Here is a 22,702-nt window from a genome sequence, read left to right as displayed (position 1 = left end):
AATTTCAGTTTTGGATCCTGTTTCATATATCCTAAAAGTTCAAAAAAAAAAAAAAATAGATCTTTCCATCTCATGTAGGAGTACTTCCTTAAATTTGCCTCTGTTTGGGAGAGAATGATGAACATCATATAATGAGCAAGTAGTAACAACGTTTATTGTATCCAAATGCTCAGCAGTTAAAAATTTTCTGGAGGACAATTACTAAAAGTTCTTGAAAATTCTTCTGTGCAGGTGACTGAAATTGCTTCAATGACACTTATTATGTCACCCAGAGAAAATCCTAAACAATTACATTAGCAATAATTTGGTTGACGCAGCGTTAGCAATTGTATTTGCTTGAAAAGATAGGAAGATAAGTCATATAGATCTAATGGTGGTATGTTTATTATAAAAGAAAGTGCATCTGTAGAGAGAAGCAGAGAACAGTTTTTGAGCCAGTTCAGAAGCTGCACCTAGTAGGCTCTACAAAAGCTAGCCTTTTGTTTTCTTTTCTTTTCCTTCTCAGAAAGGTAGCTAAGCAAACACCTGCAAATGAATCCAAGACATTCCAATCTATTCTACCTAATGTCGCAAGTACATCTAGCTAAATCTTAATAATGGCGATTCGTCAAGAATAGATTCACGTTCGGCACTGAAACGAATTGCAACAGTATGGCAATGGTTGCAAATGGCAGCAAAAACTACCCACGGTAGTGCGAAAATTGCAAGACAGTGATTTATTACTATCAAGTCTCAAACACAAAAATGTGTGGAAAGAAGAACGTGCAAATGATCAAACTTCAAAATACTAATAGAAAGCAGCAGCGGATCTAAGTTAAATCATATAGCAAAAAGTACTATGCCAAAATTCAATTAATGATTCAAATTACACCTCATTCAAGGGCTAAATGGACCAAAAAACTACATGCTACAACTTCTAAACACCTAAAAGTACAATATCTTCAACTTTCTCCAGTATATTTTTGCTTGAAGAAAAAGAATATTACCATAATTAGCCCTATCAAACCTTTTTGAGTAATCACACTGTCGTTTCTTATCCAAATCCTGGATTAACTGCACAGCTTATATAGCAGGTCCAGTTCCACCTGTACTACTTTGCTTAGCAACGTATATCTGCTTGACCTTGGCAGGAAGGAAGCCTCTCTCTCCTGATGAAGAATGGTTCCTTCCGTGAAACCCTGTTTTACGGCTGGGCCATTCTGGCCCAGATGGACCATTCTTCTGAATTCCCGCTCTCTGATAATGATTGTACTGGTGTTGCCCTGATAGATTCTTTTGTTTAGCTGATTGGACCTTGTTGGGAGCAGAAACAGCAGCATATGGGTTCCTTATTCTTCCAGAACCTTCACCAGCAACAGCAGCATCAATCTTTACAGAATCCCCAGAGTGGCTCTTACTCCCCACATTAAGAGCCACAGCTTCAGACCCAGTGGCAATTGATGGATTTACTAAACCAAGTTCGTCAGAAAATTGGGCTGCAGCAGCATTTGAACCCACAGCAAAAGATTGACCATCTTCAAGTGATGGTGAAGTTTGGGGATTGGAGAAGCCATTTGCATTTAATGAATGGTGATCTGATTGACATGGTATTGGACCCTCAGCTTGCTGCTGCAATGGCATAGATTGTGGAATTGTGTGAATAGATGATGGTTGGACATGGGACCAGCGAGAATGCGTAGAGACATCAGGTGAGGACTGCAAAACATTATTCTGACAGTTAATCCTATGGAAGTGAAAAAACCAAATATCAAACAGTATAAATTTTTAATGAAAAGCCAAAAAAAATATCTACAGTCTGATTTCTGAAGAAACCGAAAAGATAGCTACATTTCTTACATTCTACCATTCATCAGGATGCCCCCACCCTCACATAAACAAACTTCCAATGCTGGACAAATTAATAGGAAACAACAAAATCTGCAGCAAGTTTGTTCATGTAAACTATGTCAAATTACCTGGAAAGGCGACACTTCGAACATGGCTAACGGCGATGGCATGGACAGCAGGGGAGACCCAGTAGCTAAATGTTGAAGCTGAGCTGGTACATTGGGAGCGTTGCGCTGCACAGGGACCATACTCGCATTGTTCATTTCTCCCTCACTGGTACCCAAGGTAGATCCGGGATTATGCTTCCAATCAGGCTGTTTTCCAGAAGGGATGTATGTGGTTCCCATGTAACTCAAGCCAACTTGACCATATTGCCCTACAGGGGCAAAATGATTATAAACCACCATGTGTGGAGGGCCTTGTACCCCAGGCATACTTCCAGGAGGACTGATGAAAGGTGTTGTGAATCCAGCAGGAGGACCATAGAACGAATCTACACCAGTATGGCATTGTTGCCAAGTTCCCACTGGGCCTGAACTAGATACAGTGCTCTTCTGGGGCTGTGGCTGAGGGCCCCCAGATTCCTCATGACCAAAGGCAAAGACATGACCCCCCATCATAGGATTCATATCATAGAATGGGAAATGAGAAGTTGTGCCTCCAGGAAATGGTGAAAGCATCTGACTTGAAGAACTGTGAGGACTAGGTAAAGCTGGCCATATTGAAATTGGTGGTGTCTCTACAGATAGATCTGCACAGAGAGACGTTTATGAAGTTTCAAGAAAGAAAAAGTCTAAACATTGATGATTGCACTATCCAAAAAACACAGCCAAATAAACAAAAGAAAAGTTTTGTTACCCGTCGTGATCCTGCTTATATCAGCACCTCCGAAGCCTTTGGAAGCTGAGATGGAAGTTGAACTATTACCCATCCCATTCCCAACCTCATCATTGCCAATAGCTGCAACAGCAACAGCTGAAGCTGCTGCTTCTGCTTCACAATCCTCTAAAGGGGGGCAAGAGTCTTTAAGATGCTTCTCTTTTTCAAAAATAGCAGCACTACTCTGTGATGCAGGCATACTCTGAGATATTTGAACATCCAACGGGAGAGAAGCCAGAGGCCTAATGCTATGTGAAACACGGGTGCTAGGAGGGAGAATTGTCGGAGATGTGACTGCACCTGGAGAGCAACAAGCAAGATCATTCAAAAGAGTGAATACAGAACATAGATCGAATCTCATGGTCATCAGACACTAATGGTTGTGAGATGTACCAAACTGTATCTTCTCCCCAGCAAGGAGAGAATTAATCGGACTAGTTGTAGAAGAAAATATGCTATCTTTTGCAAGGACAGATGATGATGGCATGCCTGAGTCGTCTACTGAGCTACCACAATCTCCAATAGATATGATATGCGTATCAAAACGAGCAGGCTTCATAGCCTCCTCGAGTTGGGTTTGTGTCAAGGCCATAACCTACAAATATTCAATCAAGCATTTCAAAAATCTTACCAGTTCGATAAAAATGAAAAAACAAAAGCAAGAGTGAGTTAGTTCCTATCTGCCACTATCAATGAGAAAGAGAAGGGATGGCAGCAGACATCCACCTAGCATACAAGACCGAATTAGAAATTCATTGCCAAAAATCAAAGAGTATACTTATTGACTCCTCATCATCACCGTATAGCACATTTCCGAGGCACAAATAAGTTTGTACAGTCAAAAAACAAACAACGGAAAATAGAACTTGCACAGAAAAGCCTAAGCAGCTTAATAAATGCGCAGTCGAGCCAAACTAACGAAATTCAATTCTTAACTCTAAAAAAAACTATTCAACGTGGCAACATAGCTTATTCATCCCAAAAATTGAATAAAATAATCATCTGTTCACTTCCAAAGCTAGCAAGACTAGCAGGTCAATATTAGGTGAATACATCCAGAATAGAACAAGAACTAAACTAGTATTGCAGCCAGAGCACAAAAACAGCGAAGCTGGCATTTAACAAGTATAATAAAGCATACCGGTTGATTAATGCTTGGACTACCCCAGGAACCTAAAGAGGACTGAATTCCGTCAGCAACCTTCCTCTGAGTATTAAGATTTGGGTCAGGGGCATCAGGTCCAACAATACGCCCACTGCTTGTATAGGAATTAGTTTGTGGTGACCTGAAAACATTTTTTAATTAGCAATGTAGCAAGCTGGATAAACTTTCCATTGAAAGGGATTGTTTCCCCTCAAATAATGCTTACTTCATGGGCTGGGGTTTCCCATCAGTCTGACAATCAGTAGGAGTACCAATTGGAGCTAATGGTTGGGACACAGCATTATTTAGTGTTGATGACACTTCATTGTTCAGCAAGCCTCTTTTCAATGGGACAGCTGATCGAACATTTTTTGGTGCTTGAGCAGTCAATGAAGTAGTTCTGCTTGTGCTTCTGGCAGTGGAAGTACCTTGAACCGCTGGGCGAGATTTTCGCTGAGCCTGAAGTCCAAGAAATAAGTTAAAAATTTAAGCATTATATATATACATATATATTACATGTGATATATTCCATCATTTAAAACAATACAAATGATATAACCTTTCTCATGTTGCTTGATTTCGCCTTATTTTCCTTTTCTCTCTGCTCACGACGATCATTCAGCATTTGCCTCTTTGACCTTACTTCAATAAAATCATCTTCATCACTAGGGGCTTCAATACCAGGTTGCTTGAAGACACGCACAATACCACTTTGCAAGGGAGCGTCAACATCGTCTTCAGAACTAATGTTTCTTTTCAAGCTTCCTTCTGCACGTTGTGAGGTGTCTAGCACACTGGTCGCTGCTGCTTCATTTAGGGATTTCGTGTCTTCTTCAATCCTAGAACCAGCCTCCAGAATTGTAATCGGAGTTGAGCTTGAACTTTCTGAACCAGTGGTTTGTTTCTGTATATCAGAAGTTAGTTCTTTCTTCAACCCACTTTTTGGCATTGTCCTTGAACCCTTTCCATCGTAATTCAACTTGGCATCCAGCCCAGATAAACTAGAAGAAGGCAGGACAGAAGATTGATTTCCATCAGCAGTCTGGCGTACCCGAAACTCATATCTCTGTGGACCACGGCGTGGCTTCCTCTGGAATGCAACAGTATCTGGATGAGATGCCCCGTTTGCCGAAGAGGACGATCTAGCGCCATGATTTCTAGCTGTGAAGGAAAAACTCCTCCCTCTGCTCCCTGAGAATTGACCTGGTGCTGAAGGTCCACTAGAATCTCTTACATTAGCAGTAGAATGATATGATGGACCACCTCGACTTTCTGATGCTCTATTAGCCAATGAAGGCTTCAAATTTCTAATAACATTGCGAGGATTCCCTAAGCGGGGAGCTTGCTGACCTAATTCCGCCTTTTTATGGTCTATGTTTGAAGCTGAACCTGATGTAGCTAGCAAATTTGCCTCTTTTGACTCGGTATCCTGGTGTGCATTCAACTGATGTGGAAGCTGAACATGATGGCTTTTCACAGAACTGTGAGAAGGATCTTGAACAGGCTGGCCAAATGGGCCCAAAGGTAAAATCCCCTGAGAAATGGGAGAGGGATACCTGAGCTGACCAAATTGAAAGAGGGGTGGCTGTGGAGCATGCATGTGCGTTAAGGACGAACCAATTTGTGGATGAAGTTGAAGAGGCATCTGAATGGAACCAATTTGTATAGCAGGCACAGGCGAAGGAATTAGAGAAGGACCAGAAAACAACCCAAACTGAAGCTTAACAGACAAGTCAGAAAGGCCCTGGGTACCAGCTACACTAGGCATGGTCTGATTAGATGACTGCGCGTTTGTCCCAACAGGAGATGATACCGACTGGTGAGCACTTAAAACGGCCGCAGATGTAGAGACCCCAGCATTCAGCAAATCCGCTGATGCAGAAGCACCAGCTGGCTCAACAGCTTTGTCAGTCTCTTGAACCATCACACAAGAACCATCAGTGCTCACAAGTTGCGAGACATCAACAGCTTGTGAGCTATGTCCGTCTCTCCTGCCATCAAAAGATTCCTTCTGGTCTACCATGTTGACGGATGCCTGAGGTCCAGCATATAAACTTTCATCAATCCTCGGGCTATTTTCATAATCCTCATTTGGTATTCCAACTTCCACACCTTGATCAAAGCCAAGAACTAAGTTGTCTGTATGAGGAGAGTCTTTCCCCCCCAGATTCATGTCTTCAAACTCATGGTTCAGTTCAGCATTCTCATCATCTCCTTCATGTACATCTTCTTCATGGTAACCTACATCTTCATCATACTCTTCTTGCTCTAGTAACTCCTCATTGTTATCTATAACCCATTCTTCATCATCACCTTCTGATACTGAACTTGTAGTGGTCATTGTATTGCCCTTGATCACTTTAGCATTTAAGTGTACAGCCTCATTCTCTGAGAAGGAAATATCTTCGCCTTCTGCCCTAAAGGGAACTGCCAAAGATTCCTTAGATTCCTCCAAATCATCGTGAGACAAATGAGTAGGAGAGCTAGGGGGGCTTGAAACAGAAAGTGAAGACTGTGAGTCACACCCAGGTGTAGTGCTTCGGTTTGGTTCCTGCTCCCCATTTTTCAAACTCTGCTCTGGAGCATCCACTGTTTGTAAAGGTTCGGTATGAACATTTTGATAGCTTGGTCCAGCAGATTTACGTTGTAATGTCTGATTCAATTGAATATTTTCATCTTCATATAATGGTGAGGCATCAGTACGTTCACTTTCCCCTCTAGAAAATGTCCTATGTGTTGAAGGTAGTGATGGAGGGGGTAAGACCCGAGGTTGTCTGGCAGGATACCTTGACCTCCCATAAGTATAAAGCTCATCAAGATCAGGATTCGGATAAAAACGTTCTGGGAAAGGAGAACTTCCACGACCCCTTCCCTGACCCCACCCCAAATCAAATCTATCAGCAACATTATCAGTAAAGTCTGCTTCTAACTCCATGCTTCTACTATACAGATCTCCATCCCCATAATTGTTCCACCTCTGTCCCCTTGCATGAGGAAAATCATCCATGTGAGGTTCTGGAATACCCCCTCTGTAGTAACCCCTGGTAGGCATGTAGCCGTGTCCACCATACAAATCTTTCTGTGGAAATGATTTTCCTCCCACAGATACATCCCGTCTAGGACTCTGATGACCATTCTCGTGATCTGCAGAAAAGAAAGATGAGATGTTTCCATTCTCAAACATATCCCGTCTCCAGGAATTAAAAGGTTTTCCTCTATCTGTAAAGGGCAAAGAACCTTCTCTAGGTGGTATAGCCCTGGAACCCATGTCAAAAGATCTAGTAAGACTGGAATCAGAAGATGCAGAATTGGTAATCCTCTCCACCATCCTTTCTCCATCTTCCCAGCAAGCAAAATCATCGGCCCGGGTGACATTTCTTTCTTTGGCAACACCAGGCAGCATAATGTCACCTCGAATAGCAGCAGAGGTACTACCCTTTCCTGTTTCAGCTTGTCTCCTTGCGATTCTTTCTTCCAATTCTAGAAGTTTTTGCTTCGCAGCTTGCTTTCTTCTCTCCTCCTCCATCATCATTCTTTGCTTCTCATCTTCTTTAAATATCCTGAGCTCCTCTACTCTTCGAATGGCTTCTAACCTTTCTTGCTCCGCCCTCCAAGTAGCTTCTCGTGCTTCTTCTTCCAATCTTCTATGGTGTTCCTCCTGTTCCCTAGCCACTCTCTTTCTCTCCTCTTCTTCTCTGCGAACCATTTCCATAGCTCTCTCTTGCTCATCAATGATACGCTGTCGTTCTAGCTCCTGAATCTTCTGAACCCTCTCAAGTTCAGCCTCAAAAGATTCCTTGACAGGGTCATGGAAATCAAGCCGTTTATTTGCATCCTTCTTCCTCTTTACCACCCCAAGAATGCCACTAGGAAAAGGATCTTGTCCATCAAAACCGAAAAAAGGGTCCTGAACATAAGGGTCTGCATTAGAGACTTCGTTGACCGAACTCTTGCCAACATCATTGTCACGCTGACCCCTCCTATCAAAGAAATTTTGAGCTGGTTTAATTGGTGGCATATTACTACGCGGCAAATCAAAATCCCTATCCCAATGAGCTGCACTTCTTGGCAAACCAAAATCTCTGCTCCTCTCAGTCAACCCATGACTAGTATCACGCTCATCATCTGCCCAATCAGACCTCGGGCTCAGCCGGACCAATGGTAGCGGTCCGGGAAAATAATCATCCTGCTTCCGCCCCTGCTCTCGAGGGCGGAAATTGGCTGAACTGCGATCCTCTCTGCCATTAACCCTATGACCACTACCAATAGAATGCTGGGAAGACTGCACTTGGGGACGCATATCAACACGGGAGCTCAAGTTCAAATCATCCCTATGTCCAGCAGCAGGTTCTTCACTCATCCCCTGCCTATGCTTCTGATGAGCTGAATCCTTTTGCTTGTGAGTAGGCCCGTTTACAGCATTCAAAGTAGCTCGCAACGAAGGAAAATCCTCACCTCTCAAAACAGTAGCTTTTTGGGCAGCACTCATCACATTCACAGAAACATCAGTTCTAGCTCTAGCAGATGGCGGCATATAAGCAGTATTACCCCCTCCTCTATTAACCCCATCAACACTTGGAACACCCTCACTAGACAACAGGTGATCACCACCACCAGCAGCAGCAGCAGCCGCCTCCTCTCTCTCTCCCCCTACAACAATTGCACTAGGCTTGGACCAGCCCATACCCGATGAGGAAGGTCTAGCTCCACTACCAGCAGCACCTCCACCAGCAGCTCCACCACCAGAACCAGACGAATCAAACCTCTCATATTCCTTCCTCAAAGAAGGTAAATTCAAGGGGGGTGGAACAGAAAGCTTCGACCCGACTTTGTGCGCACTCCTAGGCCGAGAAAGGACCACCATACCACCACCCCTACCGGCACTAAGCCGGTTTCCCCGGCCCAATCCATGATTACTGTTATTATTTGATTGATTAGAGTGCAATGACTGCCCATATGATTTATTCAGATCCATTGGTGTAAATCTGTTGCCTACACCCGGATTGGCCATCAACCCGATATCCGACAGTCTCAACCCACAACACAAGCATCAAATACAATCAATCCCCCCAATAAGTAGCGTTTCCAAAGGGGGTTCAGTGGGTTCTAGTTCTACTGAACCCCCAAATTCTGCAATAAATTCAAAGATCACAAAACTCCAGATCCAAATTACCAACAAAAAAACCCTAGAAACAATACAATTGAAACAGAATAATTCAGATCAATAAAACTCAAATTGAAATCGGATCGAAGAACTCACAAATAAAAAAGGGGGGAAAGGAAGAATGAACCAATATCAAGCTTCACTATCAGCACCACTCCGATTCAAAAAGCGCGGAAATTGGAGGATTAGAGAACGAGAATTGAAAACCCTAGGAGAGAGAAAATTGGGGTAAAAGATAGAGAAAATCGATTAAACTTCAATTTGAGGATTGATTATTTGATAAATAAGAGTGGCGCCGAAAAATCAAATGTTGTTACGTTTGTTTATGTGTTTTTTGTTTCTATTATAGTTTTGTTGGGTATGGAATAAAATTGAAGAGTTTTAGATGAAAAAAGGAGAAAACTCGGAGTATATACTCTACACTAACTATACAGGAAGACTGGAAGAGTATATCTAGTTAAGGACTTTGTTACGACATACTAGTTATTATATAAAATATCTTGCGTAATTCCAACCACTATTTGCCACGTGTATTTTGTGACATGTATTTATAATAAAGCTACAATTTGTTTTGCTTTAGAAAAATCATCAGTCATCGTAGTAGAGTGGGTTTACTTACAATATTATTTTTTGATAATAGGCATGAAAAATTATTAGTAGCCAATAAGGTCACTACAGATATTTTTTCTTTCTTGATCCATATGAACCACGAAGGTGGTACAAAGTACAAAGAAAGGGAGGGGGAATTCGAACATGTGACCTATCGTTCACAGCACCTCAATCTTAATAACTAGGCTAAAACATCCTTGGTATTTTGTAGAGGGGGCGTACACTTATATAATCTGTTGATTGGATTTGAATTCAATTCAATATTATCGTATTTGCTTAACGTTTTCAACCGTGTAAATAAGTATGTGAATTGACCTAAAAATGGTCCATTTATTAAACAAGTACCCAACACAATAATCTATATAATTACAAAATTAGTAATATTATATGTGCCTTGTAACAATTCAAATTTTTTTAATGCTGGTTTTATAAAACTCGTGTGATGCATAGGTTAGTTGGTTTGTTTATTATTCTTATTTGATAATATTGTTTTATAGGAGTAATCACGGTAAATTTTTGCAGTGAATATTATGAATGTCACGAGAAACATAATATAATCAACGTATTATAATAATTATAATAAAATTTACGGTTTTTTCACCAAATACCCCTGACAAAAAAATTTATTCACCAAATACCCCAACTTTTTTCAAAATTCACCAAATATCCCTAACTTTTAAAAAAATTCACCAGATACCCCAAAAGATAACGGACGTTAGTCTCCGTTAGTGTTTATTTACAACTTTGCCCTAAGTCAACCTAATTAGCTCTAAGTCAACCTAATTAACCTAAGTCAACCTAATTAACCCTAACTAATCCTAACCCTAACCCTCTCTCTCCTCTAACCACCACCCCCCACCCCCTAACAACCCCAGCCCCACTAACCCACCACCCCACCACCCCACCACCAACCCCGGTACCACCAGCCCCCCTCCTCACAGCCACCGACACCAACCCCACCAGCCCCCTCCTTCGCAGCCACCGACACCAACCCCACCCCTACCTTCCTCTGCAGCCACCGACACCAACCCCACCCCTACCCTCCCCCGCAGCCACCAAATTCGCCCAAAACCATCACCCACCACCTTCACTGCCACCATCAAATCAACCACAAGAACCAACACAACACCACTAAATCAACCACAATATAAACAGATCTAGAAAACCAAAAGTAAAAAATCAGATTGAAATTAATCAACCTAAAAAATAATGAAAACCTAGATCTGAAATTAATCAATCCAAAAAAAAAATGAAAACCCAGAAAAATGATGGTGATGGTGATGACGGGTTCAAGAGAAAACAAAGGTCGCCGGAGATTCCTTTAAGTGCGGTATGAACTGTAGGAGAATATAGACTCTCCGGCGGAAGACGAGAGAGGTTGACAATAATACGGTTCAGACGACCGGCGTAGGCGCGAAGGGACAGGGAGGGGGGGTTGCGCGACGATTTCGGGGGAAGGGGAGGGGGGTTGCGCGACGATTTCGGGGGAAGGGGAGGGTAGGGCGCACGACTGGTGGGAAGGGGAGGGGAGGGGGGCGGCGCGACTGGCGGGGAAGGGGAGGGGGGCTGGGTGGGGGGCTGGGTGGTGGGGCTGGGGTTGGGGGGGTGGTGGGTTAGGGGAGAGAGAGAGGGGGTTAGGTTAGTTAAGTTTTTAGGGTTTTTTTAAGTTAATTAGAGTTTTTTAGGATTAATTAACACTAATGACTAACGGAGTTAACTGTCGTTAGTCATTAAGGGCATTATTTGTCATTTTTTAAAAATTTTGGGGTATCTGGTGAATTTTTTAAAAAGTTAGGGGTATCTGGTGAATTTTGAAAAAAGGTGGGGTATTTGGTGAATAAATTTTTTTGTCAAGGGTATTTGGTGAAAAAACCGTAAAATTTAACCTACTTTTTTCTTCTTAAATACTCAATTTTCTACTTACGTCAAGTCGGATGTTTATTTTCCGATTTCTCTCAAACTTTGTATTCTAACTTAGGCTCTGTTTTGTTCAATTTATTTCAAAAGAATATAAGATGTTCCGATAAGATCACATAAGTCTAATGATACAAACATCAAGTCTAAAAAAATCAAATAAGATGGGATAAGTTCACATAAAATAAAATAAATTCTAGATAATTCAAAATAAAATTGGGTAGAACGAACCCTTAGTGTTCATATTTTCCTTAAATGGATACTTAGGAGTTCCATTTTATTTTTCTCAAATCCTTCTACTTTATCATTCTTATTGAATATAAAATTTTAAAATATATGCCTAATACTTTTCTACTAGAAGGAGTATTATTTTGCCTGTGTAGGACACAGTGATGACTCATGAACATCATCATATAATTAGCCTAGTGATGTGATTTTTGTTGGCGGTTCGAACTCTTTTTGTGTTTTTATGAACTTATGGACGAACAATAATAACAATAAAAGGGATAGGCTCTTAAATCGCAGTTTAAGAGGTTCTCTTGTGAGTCTCGGCTCCAAGATCACACAAAATCGCGGTTTGTGTATTTGAACTCTCAGTTCTATGCAAGCACAACAAGCTTAACACTTTAATTTATAAACTCAAAATCTTATTTTTATTGATGAAACTCGTGTACTATATATACACGCCTAACATAAACCCTAGCATACTTTAATTCCTATCACAACTAATAAGATAAACACAAACTAAGAAGATAAACAATAAACCCTAGCACACGCCTAAGATAAAGTTTATCCATGTATAAGATAAATCTTATCTACGACTTAGATAAGAATTGTCATATCCTAGTTTCTTTAGACTCCTAAAGTCCTAACAAGACTCAATGACAAGGACTTAGACTCCTAAATATAATAGGATTCCTTCATCACTTAAATACCTAAAATAGAGACTTATAAAGCAAATAAAATACATCTCTATTATATAAGTCAAGGGAGGAGGTGTGGTGTCCTCTTTTGAAGTGACTAAAATGCCCTTAATGATCTAATTAATGGAATGAAAAAAATTACAAAAACAAATCATTTAAAATTCTCATTCCAACTTGCCATTGAAAACAAGTTTAAAATGGTATATGCATCAAATACTTCAATCAAAAATTAAATGGACAAAATATTTATACCTTATAAAAAAAGATGGCATACATAACATGCACATGAAAAGTCTGAACATTCACTACCTTTGATATTCTTTAATTCAGTTAAACCAACTCATTATTTTTGTTTTTTCTGTTTAATATTCATTCACAAAAAATTAATGTTAACAATCACTCACAACCTTTTTATTTTTTTACATTAGCGAATTAATATATCTAAATTCATCTAACTGTTGAATTTTTCACATTTAAGTTTAATCATAAATAAAGTACGAATGAAGTATCTAATAGAACAACAAATTTTGAAATTAACGCACGCATCGCGTGCATATGAAGGCTAGTAGTCTCCTAACAGAACTAGGACACTACGTACGAATCCTAACAGATTTAGGACTCCTGGACAGTGGCTAGCACAATCTTGCTAAACAGTGGGGGAGTTTTAATTCATGTAATCTATGTACAATAAAAAAAATTAGAAATTGCATAGTATAGGTTTTGATCCCATGACCTCAAATTCATGTACTAAAGTTTTAACCACTATACCAAGTTGTATTTAGTGCTATCATATCAAAGTACAATATTAATAAATGAAATTTTTCTTACGTGGGGCATAACCCGGGCCTAATAACTAGTTAGCCTAGTATACCAAGGATTTTTGAGTTCAATAGTATGGATTTTTATCTCCCACAAAGGAGATCAAAGTTCAAATTTTGGTGAAAACAAAATTTCAATATTGTCGGGGGTTGAGGTTGGAGGGACTCAGGGGAGGGGGGTTTGGGGACTGGGAGCCGGGAGGCCTCTGTGTGAGGGAAAAAATTAGCTTTATTATTATTAATATGGTTATTGACTCATTGTATCCAAAGGCTCTAGCATTAATTAATATGTCCGGGTTCTTACTTGTGAAAGTCCTTGAAAAATCTTCTATGCAGTAAGAGTATGTACAATGGGGCTCTCCAACTAGCTCTCCAACTAGCTGTCCAAGGAGAGAGAAAATGGAGAGCCACCTCTTACCCAACAATGGGGCTCTTGGGTGTGTCTTGGGTGTCTCTCCATGGAGACACTTTGCCAAAGGGCTCCTGGGGGAGATACCATTTGGGTTGATGGAGAGATGGCTCTCCAATGTGTGGGACCCACTTTTTTATTGTAATTATTTCAATTCTTTTTTCTTCATGCAACTATTTAATGATCTTTTCTATAAAAATTAAAAAAAAGATGGTAATAATTATTATGTCAACAAGTATAATTTTCCTTTATCTATAAAATGAGCCTAATATTGGATATTTAAAAATTTTTTCATGTTGTAGGTTAATTCTTCATTCCATGCCAAATTTATGAAAATTAAATATTAGCACTCATAATTATATTGTTTTTTAAAAATTCTACTTTGCTTAAATTATGAAAAAGATTAATTTGTAATTATATTTAATTTACATGAATAACTTAATTTATATAACTTTGATCATAATATGAAATGAGGTTCATTTATTGACATGGGGACCACAAAATAATGAAAAGTTGAATGGAGAGCTCTTTAAAGGGTTTTATTGTTGTTGGGTGTTTTTAAACATGGCTCTTGAGAGTAGCTTGAAGAGAGAGAATAGGAGAGAGAGTGTGGAGAGCTAGTTGGAGAGACACCAACTATTGTACATGCTCTAACTGAACCTACTATGATGGGACACACATTATATCACCAGGTGAAAATCCTTCTCAAGTGTAGTTATTAGCAATAATTTGGTTGACAGAAAACACCATTATAGCTTCATGGCAGTAAGTCTTGACCACATATGGCCACAACACACAAACCTTAGCTCTACAAGGTTGGTTCTTTCACCCCTTGCTAGGACAGCAGGCCTTAGCTCCAACACTTCTATGGAGACCCTGCCGAAAACAACCACACACAGCACATACTGACTTCTCAAAAGAATGATCACCCTGGAACTGCCACCAAAATTGGTAGATCTCATGGAAGGAGAAACACCTCCAAACACCACTCACACCAGTCCCCCTTGATGCCACTGTTTCTTCAGGTCTAGCAGATATTTATACAGATTATTTCAGTTCTAGAGTAGCTTCATCTCTTCAGAGTGTGCTCTTCTCCCCTACTTCACATACATTCTCCATATGGTTGCAGATTTGCAGCAAGACACTTTTCCAGATGAAAAATCTGAAGAAGCTTTCAGCCCTCTGGACATGTATAATGTGGAACAACTTAATAATGTTAAGCAATCTGGTTACTGGTAAACCAAAATATACATCCTTGCCGAGTTGCCGGTCGCCTAGCAATCTCACCCCAAACTTGTGTTTTTGTCTCCAAGGGGAAACAATTTACATTACCACTCATTACCACCTACAAGATGGTATTGGATGCGAATGAAAATTCAAGAAGAAAAGTGAACATTTTAGGATAAATTAACATTACCATAGGAATGAACAATGATATTCTTCACAAATTTACACACAAATTCATTCCTATTACCACCACCATTTATAAACAACTATCAAACTGACAGTCAAGGTACAACAAATCAGGAATGAAGATTGGCACAACAATCACCATCACCCTTCTCAAAACATCACCAAACCATATTTCCATATCTAGATAGCCAAACAACATTAAATTTCAATATAATTCAAGTGAAGAAAACGCACCCAAAACAAACTTAAACTGTCGAGTTTACAGTGGCTTAAACATGAGAAAATAAGAGCGCGAATGGAGGAGAAATTGCAAGAGTTTGATTAAGATTAACAACATTACAGAGAAAGTGAAATCAATCAAAGTAATTATGATTGAATTCACAGAATATAACCCTGAACTAGAAACCCCACCCAAAGAATCAGGCAGGAATTATCCTTGTTTTAGAGAAAAGCCTAATTAAAAACATCTAGTGACATTACATACAAAGATTTGATTAAAAACACAAACTAAAATAAACACAAAATTAATCATCTCTAAGCTTTCTTAGGGGATTTAGCAGCCTTGGGAGATTTAGGCTCTTTCGCCGCCTTCTCTGCAGTTTTCTTAGGCAACAACACTGGATTTATGTTTGGAAGAACACCTCCATGAGCAATGGTAACTCCAGCTAGAAGCTTTCCGAGCTCGTCATCGTTTCGAACAGCAAGTAACACATGTCTTGGGATGATTCTGTTCTTCTTGTTATCTCTTGCAGCATTTCCAGCCAATTCTAACACCTTCATTTTCATTTTCAACCAACATAATTTAGAATTTCATTATCAAACCCTAAATACATTATCACCAAGTAAATCATTACAGAAACTGCTATCAACATCCAGAATTATATCTTAACAATTTCGTTATCAAACCCTAAACTTCCCAAATTCACATTATCAAACCCTAAATTCACCTTATCACCAATATAAACTGCTATCAAAACATCCAGAATTATATCTTAACAATTTCATTATCGAACCCTAAACTTCCCGAATTCACATTATCACCAAAAAATCATCATAAAAACTGCTGTCGAAACATCTTCAAATTAGAGGAGAATTATATCTTAACAATTTCATTATCAAACCCTAAACTTCCCAAATTCACATTAACACCAAAAATGATTACAGAAAATGCTGTCAAAATCAAGCGAAATCACATAAATCATCTTCAGATCAGGAGAAACTTAATTTCACAATTTCGTTATCAAACCCTAAACTCCCTTAATTCACAAAAAATGCTACAAAAACAAGCCAATTAAGAGAAAAAAGTAGCCCAAATTCAATCATCTAATCAAACAAAAACAACCACAGATCTAAAACAAAAAAACACATGAAACCCTAACATTCAACAACTATATCCAAAAATCTCAAATCAACAACAAAGAAACTCATCATAAAACCAAAATCAAACAAACCACACAACAAAAACACGAATAAAAAAGTCAAAGGAGAGAGAAAAGAATAGAAACCTCAGCAGCAAGGTACTCAAGAACAGCAGCCAAATAAACAGGAGCACCAGTACCAACACGTTGAGCATAACGACCTTTCTTCAAATAACGACCAATTCTTCCAACTGGAAATTGTAAACCAGCTTTAACTGACCTTGAAACTGGTTTCTTCTTTGGACCTCCACCCTTTCTTCCTGCTGCACCCTTCTTTCCTTTACCACCTGCTGTATCCATTGTTGTTTTTTTCTCTCTCCTAAATGAAGTTTATATTTCTGGAAAAATTGTATGTATGTATGTGTAAGAATTTTGAGTGTGATGGAAGATGAATGAAAATGGATGATGATGAATGGTTTGCTTTTATAGTGGGCTTACTTTTTTTTGGGGTTGTGCTTACTTTTGGGTTTTCACCGTTGGATTAGACATTGGAGTTTCTAAATCTACGGTTTTTGATCTGTTTGTTTGCGATCCGTGTGCTTTCGTTTCCACCAATAGGAAGCTGTCTGAACCGAACCTTTTTATTTCTTTTGCCTTTTTTTTTTATGTAAAACTTTTACCCTTCTCAATTATGACTTCATTGTTTATAACTTTAGCCTTCTTCTTTTAGACTTATTTTGATTAATTTTACTTTAGTTCAGTTAATTTTAATTTTATTAATTTAATTTGAGTTAAGCAAATTCAGTTCAATTCAGTTAATTTATTTTCGTTTCACTTCAATCTTATCTAATGTTTTAATTATTATTTTTGTTTTTAATATTAATATTAATATTGTTATTATTATTCATATTATAAGTATAATTACAATAATTTTTTATTTATTATTATTATTATCATTATTATTCTTAGTCTTATTATTATTGTTATTGTATAAATATTGATAATATTATCCCCTCGGAAAAAAAAGGGTTTTTCTATAATGTGCCCTTGTGTTATTTGAAATTCTATGTTGTACCCTCACTTTTTTGTTTCTCTCTGTTGTACCCTTATACTTTTTAAGTAATCTCTGTGGTACCCTTTCTTTTAATATTTTTAAAACGGCGTTATCAAATACGTTTGGCCCACTAATATTCCGTTTCATGGTTAAACCTTATTAACTGATATCCTAACTACTCCTAAATATTAGTCTATTCATCTTCCTTCCATTGATTCCAAAAACCCAAAAAAAATTCCCAAAATTTGTGAAGAAAGGAAAGTTTTTTCCCAGAATTGGATGAAGCAAGGAAAGAGTTCATCTGGTGAAGAAGAATTTCGCTTAGAAATTGTTGCGCAGGCTGGAGAAGAATTTGCTGAAGAAGAATTTGCGGAAGAAAGCAGGGAGAAGGGTAATCAGCTGCTGCTGTGGTGTGATTCTCAAATTTTAGGTAATTTCTTTACTTAAAGCTTTCATCTTTCTCTTTTATGTGATGCGACTGTTGTGTTTAGGGTTTGTTTAGCCCGGAAACTGAAAATGAGCTTTGCATGTGTGATTGTGTGTAATGTTGCAGAAAATGGTGGCTGAGAGGATTTTGAGAATTCATTATCAAGGAAATGTGGTAGAATTAGGGATTGATGATCTGGATTTATGTTTGTTGATAGATATTTTGAATGATATGTGTGAATTGTTTGAGAAGAATAATTTTGAGCTTCCCTTACACCATGTGCTCAAGTATAAGAATGGGGGTACAACTGTTGAACTTGTTGATGATGGCAGCATGATGACAATGTTTGGGGTGTTGGGGAGCAAAAAAATAGATGTATGGGTTGATAGTTTAGATGAACCCAATTTCATATGGAAGTTAGCACAGAGGGTTAAATGTGAGAGCCAACCAAACCTAAAATAGTCTAAACTCTAGGCAAGCCATCAAGTGGCCCATCAAAGACATATAGGCCCAAACTTAAGACTTGGAAGAAAAAAAAAGGCCCAAGCTCACCTCCATTAACTGAACCTAAGACAACATAGCCTTACCTAGAGCTGATTAGTAATGATCAATCAAGCCCAATCTCACATCCATTGAGTCAACCTGAATTTGTCCAACAAACCAACTCCCCCCAATTACAAGTCCTACACTAAGGAGAAGCCCAAGATTCCCTGAACTACTATTCTGTAGTTCACAATCCTCCCAGTCCCAAATTCACACCAGTCCACCATCCTCCCAGCCCCAATTGAACATGAACCCTCCACTAACTCAGGACCAAAATGAGCCTAATAGTCCACCATCCTCCCAGCCCCTAAATGAGCGTAATGGACCACCTTCCAACACTATTGGGGAAAGCACACAACCCAAGACTATCACAACCTTTCCTCATGGGAAAAAAATGGCTAGGACCACAGCTAAAAAAAAGGGTATTTGGGTTCCTAAAACTTCCTCCACTAGTGTCAATGTTAATGTTACTATTGAAGTAGTTAGGACTAGGAGATGTAGGAGTAAAGCTGTTGCTTTGGAGGGACCAAATGGCAGTGGTGAGGCTGGCAGTGAGAGTGAAGAGGAGTGGGTGCCAGATGTGATTGATGAAGAAGGTGGGAGTGATCAAGCACTTGATGATGATGATGATGATTTTATAGTGGAGGAGGATGTTAATGGGCTATTGCAACAGAATTTTGTTGATGGTGGGTTGGATGCATTTAAGAATTCAGATTGGAATGCTGAAGAAGGAGGTTATTTCTGTAGGATGTACAAAAATGGTGTTATATATGATAATGTTGAGATGTGAAAGATATTTCTAAAACCATGGATGCTTTTTGTGGATAAGGAGCACATCAAAGACACCTTGAGAGACTACTGTGTACAGGAAGGGTTTGCCTTAGTTGTTAATAGGTCAAAAGAGCTTAGGTACACAACAGTTTGTGCTGATGAAAGGTGTCGTTGGAGAATCCATGCTGCTAGGCTAGCAGATGGACATACATGGGCCATTAAAACCATGAAGCAAAAGCACAATTGTGATTTGAATTTAGTTACTAATCCTACGGTCAACTGTGAATGGGCTGCTAGAAAATTATTGGAGGATATTAGAGCAAATGTGGACATTAGAGGGAAAACTATGAATGACTTGCTGTGGGATAGATATGGTGTGAGAATGGCAACTTCCACACTTTATAAAATGAAAGATAAGGCAATAAAATCATCCAAGGGGGTCATGATGATTCCTACACAAATCTACCAACCTACTGTGAGTTACTTAAGATGAACAACCCAAACTCAATTGCCTTTTGTACTTGGGCAGCATTACAGAGGCCTGAAAAGCCTCTACAGTTCAGGTCCATTTTCATTAGCTTCCATGCTCAGTTCAAAGGCCTAATAGATGGTTGTAGGGGTTTGGTTGGTGTTGATGGCACTCATCTTAAAGGGAATTTTGGAGAGATTTTATTGTCTGCTGTCTCATTGGATGGAAACAATGAGATATTTCCTGTAGTTGTTGCTGTGGTGGATTATGAGAACAAGACATCATGGAGTTGGTTCTTCCATCATCTAAAGGCAGCCTTGACTGCAAGTGGAAGGTCAGACTGGACCATTATGTCAGATAGGCAAAAGGTAACCCTACTCCCTCCATTGTGGAATTTTAATATACTTGTGCATTAATGTTTATTGTAGGGAATGAGATATATGTGACATTAATGTGTATTATAGGGCATTGATCCTAGCTTAGATCAAGTTTGGCCAAAGGTGCCTAGAAGATATTGTGCAAGACACTTGTGCGAAAATTTCAAGACTGATTATCCAGGAGTTTTGATGCACAAGCTCTTTTGGTCAGTTGTGAAGTCATGTTCTCAGTACACATTCAAGAAAGCTTTGCAAAAAAAATGCAACAAGTGGCTGGACTAGGAGCAGTTAAGTGGTTTAAAGATGTGGGTCCACTTGACAGATGGACCAAATGGAAGTTTGATCCTACTCTCTGCAATGATGAAGTGACAAACAATTTTGTGGAGAGTTTTAACTCCACAATAGGTGCATATAGGTGTAATCATATCCTCATATTATTAGAGGGTAAACACTAAACTACCTACTCTATAAGCTGCATTTACACTATCTTAACTATTTAAACACTAAACTACTTGAGTTTTCATTGTGACAGGTGTTAGAAGAATTGCAATGGTAAGGCATGCTACTAGACAACACCTATCTCAGCAATGGGTAGAACCATGTATATGTCCTAACATCAGAGAGGGTGAGATATTTGACAAAAGAGTCTAGGGGTTGCCAAGCCTATCCATCTGGGATGGGAGAGTATGAGGTGCATGATGGGAGGGCTTATTTGCCTGTGTCATTGAATAGGAGAGAGTGTGCTTGTATAAGGTGGCAAGTGAGTGGTATTCCATGTAAGCATGGAATTAAAGCCATATTGGATGTTGTTAAAGACCCACTAGACTATGTCTCAGATTGGTTTAGTGTGTCTAGGTATAAAGCAGCTTATAATGGCAACATCTCACCAATCCCTGATTCAGAACAGTGGCCAGATTTGGGTCAACCTACACTTATTCCTCCCACCATGAAAAGATGAATTGGTAGACCATCTAGGAACAGGAGAAGAGAGGAGGGAGAACAGAAGAAAGGAAAGAGAAGCACCACTATGCAATGCAAGAAATGCAAGGACTTTGGTCATAACTCAAAGACTTGCAAAGGTGGGGCTACAACTAGGGAACTAAGGGAGCAACAAGGAGGTGGTGTGCAAGCTAGACCTGAAGGCAACAACCAGGCCTCTAAAAGAAGACTAAGTCAGAGCAGTGGCCAGAATGAAGTTGACTCTAATCTAATTGATTTGATGATCAATAACTCACAACCAAAATTAGAGCAACCAACAAGAAGACCTGCAACAAGAAGAAAAGTTGATTTTGCATCATCTAGCCAGCCTACCACAACAACCAACCTTCCTCCTCAACATCACTCACCTTCTAGCCAACATTCAACAACTGGCACTGGAAGAATTAGTGCTAAACGGCTGAAGATTATGATCGAACAGAATGACACTTCTTTGAAGATTATGAACATAATGTGGTGTTTTTTTATGTGAACAATTCAGCCTAAGATACAATTGACTTTAACTTTTGTTCAGTTTTTTGGTGTACACTGCAAAATGGCACTATATGTAGGGTCTAATGGTGCTTGTTCAGGTTTTTTGGATATTTGTTCAAGTTGCACTAATTGTAAACTCTTTGTTTGAATTATATGAAATATGCACCTGACTTTTGTGGTTTAATTCATATATGGTTTGAGATTGTTAAGGAGAGCAAATTCAGACTACTTCACCAAAAGTGTAACAATTTTTATTAATTCACTAAAAGTGCAACATTACACCAAAAGTGCAATTACAAAAATCCTAACTTTCATCATTACATTTTTACTAGCAATTTCACCATAATTTCACAATTACAAGCAGAACAACATACATAAACATGCCAATTTTAACCATCTCCTTCAAAAATTTGACAAATTCTTCAACCTTCTCCTTCAAATTAGTAATTTCATGCTTCATCTCCAACAAACTGACTTCCTCTTCATGCATTACACCATGGTCATCCCCACCACGCATCAACAACTTCTCAAGGGTCTCTCCTCTCACAACAACATTGTTGTTGTTCAGCCACAAGAAGAACTGACAGTAGTCACATTTGAAGTACCCCTTTCGCAGATTTCTTTGGGAACCAGATACATGTAGCTTTGCAATTTTTGCAGGGCAGCAGTTGCACCTTGGACTTATGAATTCCAGTTCGCAGCCATTGTAGGACTTAGAAGAATAAGAAATTGCCATATTCAGTAATGGAAGAGAGGGAGAAGATAAGAAATGCAGATTTGAAGAGAGAGGATGGAAAGAGAGAGGATGCGAGTGATTTAAAGAAGACAGGAAAGAGAGCTGCGTGTTTTGGTGGGAAAAGTTCCCACCATTTGTTAGGGTCTAACAAAACTAATAGTCAACTTAACGTTGAATTAACGGAAGGGTACCACAGAGATTATTACTTAAAAAGTATAACCATACAACAGATAGAAACAAAAAAGTGAGGGTACATCGTAGAATTTCAAATAACACAAGGGCACACCATAGAAAAGTATTGATAATATTATGATAATACTTATTGATTATTATTATTTTAGAAAATTAAATAAACGATTCAATTCATTTTTTTTCATTTCAGTTAATGTCAGTTAAG

General features: G+C 39.0%; 3 protein-coding genes across 5 annotated transcripts; 1 reads left to right on the top strand and 2 right to left on the bottom strand.

Annotated features, from left to right (window-relative positions):
• Positions 1 to 806: 806 nt before the first annotated feature.
• LOC104907069 (uncharacterized) lies at positions 807 to 9,442 on the bottom strand. 3 transcript variants are annotated; one of them, XM_010695934.4, is made up of 8 exons: positions 9,111 to 9,439; positions 4,410 to 8,980; positions 4,077 to 4,309; positions 3,848 to 3,992; positions 3,100 to 3,301; positions 2,686 to 3,006; positions 1,956 to 2,578; positions 807 to 1,695 (listed from the first exon to the last, which is right to left on the bottom strand). In XM_010695934.4, the coding sequence occupies exons 2-8, from the start codon at positions 8,859 to 8,861 to the stop codon at positions 1,063 to 1,065; spliced, it is 6,609 nt and encodes a 2,202-aa protein (XP_010694236.2). In that variant the 5' UTR covers positions 8,862 to 8,980; positions 9,111 to 9,439; the 3' UTR covers positions 807 to 1,062. The 3 variants fall into 3 exon arrangements, with proteins under 3 accessions (XP_010694236.2, XP_057249890.1, XP_010694237.2); XM_057393907.1 differs by having other exon boundaries at positions 4,410 to 9,439; XM_010695935.4 differs by having other exon boundaries at positions 1,570 to 1,723; positions 4,410 to 9,442.
• Positions 9,443 to 15,396: 5,954 nt separating this feature from the next.
• Positions 15,397 to 16,917, bottom strand: LOC104907068 (probable histone H2A.5). The gene is made up of 2 exons (XM_010695932.4): positions 16,606 to 16,917; positions 15,397 to 15,874 (listed from the first exon to the last, which is right to left on the bottom strand). Exons 1-2 carry the CDS (start codon positions 16,816 to 16,818, stop codon positions 15,635 to 15,637), a joined length of 453 nt encoding a protein of 150 aa, XP_010694234.1. The 5' UTR covers positions 16,819 to 16,917; the 3' UTR covers positions 15,397 to 15,634.
• Positions 16,918 to 19,293: 2,376 nt separating this feature from the next.
• On the top strand, positions 19,294 to 20,750 carry LOC104907147 (uncharacterized). Its single transcript, XM_010696035.2, has 5 exons — positions 19,294 to 19,728; positions 19,845 to 20,090; positions 20,187 to 20,329; positions 20,422 to 20,504; positions 20,632 to 20,750. The coding sequence occupies exons 1-5, from the start codon at positions 19,294 to 19,296 to the stop codon at positions 20,748 to 20,750; spliced, it is 1,026 nt and encodes a 341-aa protein (XP_010694337.2).
• The last annotated feature ends 1,952 nt before the right edge of the window (positions 20,751 to 22,702 follow it).

This window comes from Beta vulgaris, chromosome 4 (assembly GCF_026745355.1).
Source record: "Beta vulgaris subsp. vulgaris cultivar EL10 chromosome 4, EL10.2, whole genome shotgun sequence".
In the NCBI taxonomy this organism is placed as follows: domain Eukaryota; kingdom Viridiplantae; phylum Streptophyta; class Magnoliopsida; order Caryophyllales; family Amaranthaceae; genus Beta; species Beta vulgaris.
This window is presented reverse-complemented; position numbering and strand designations above follow the sequence as displayed.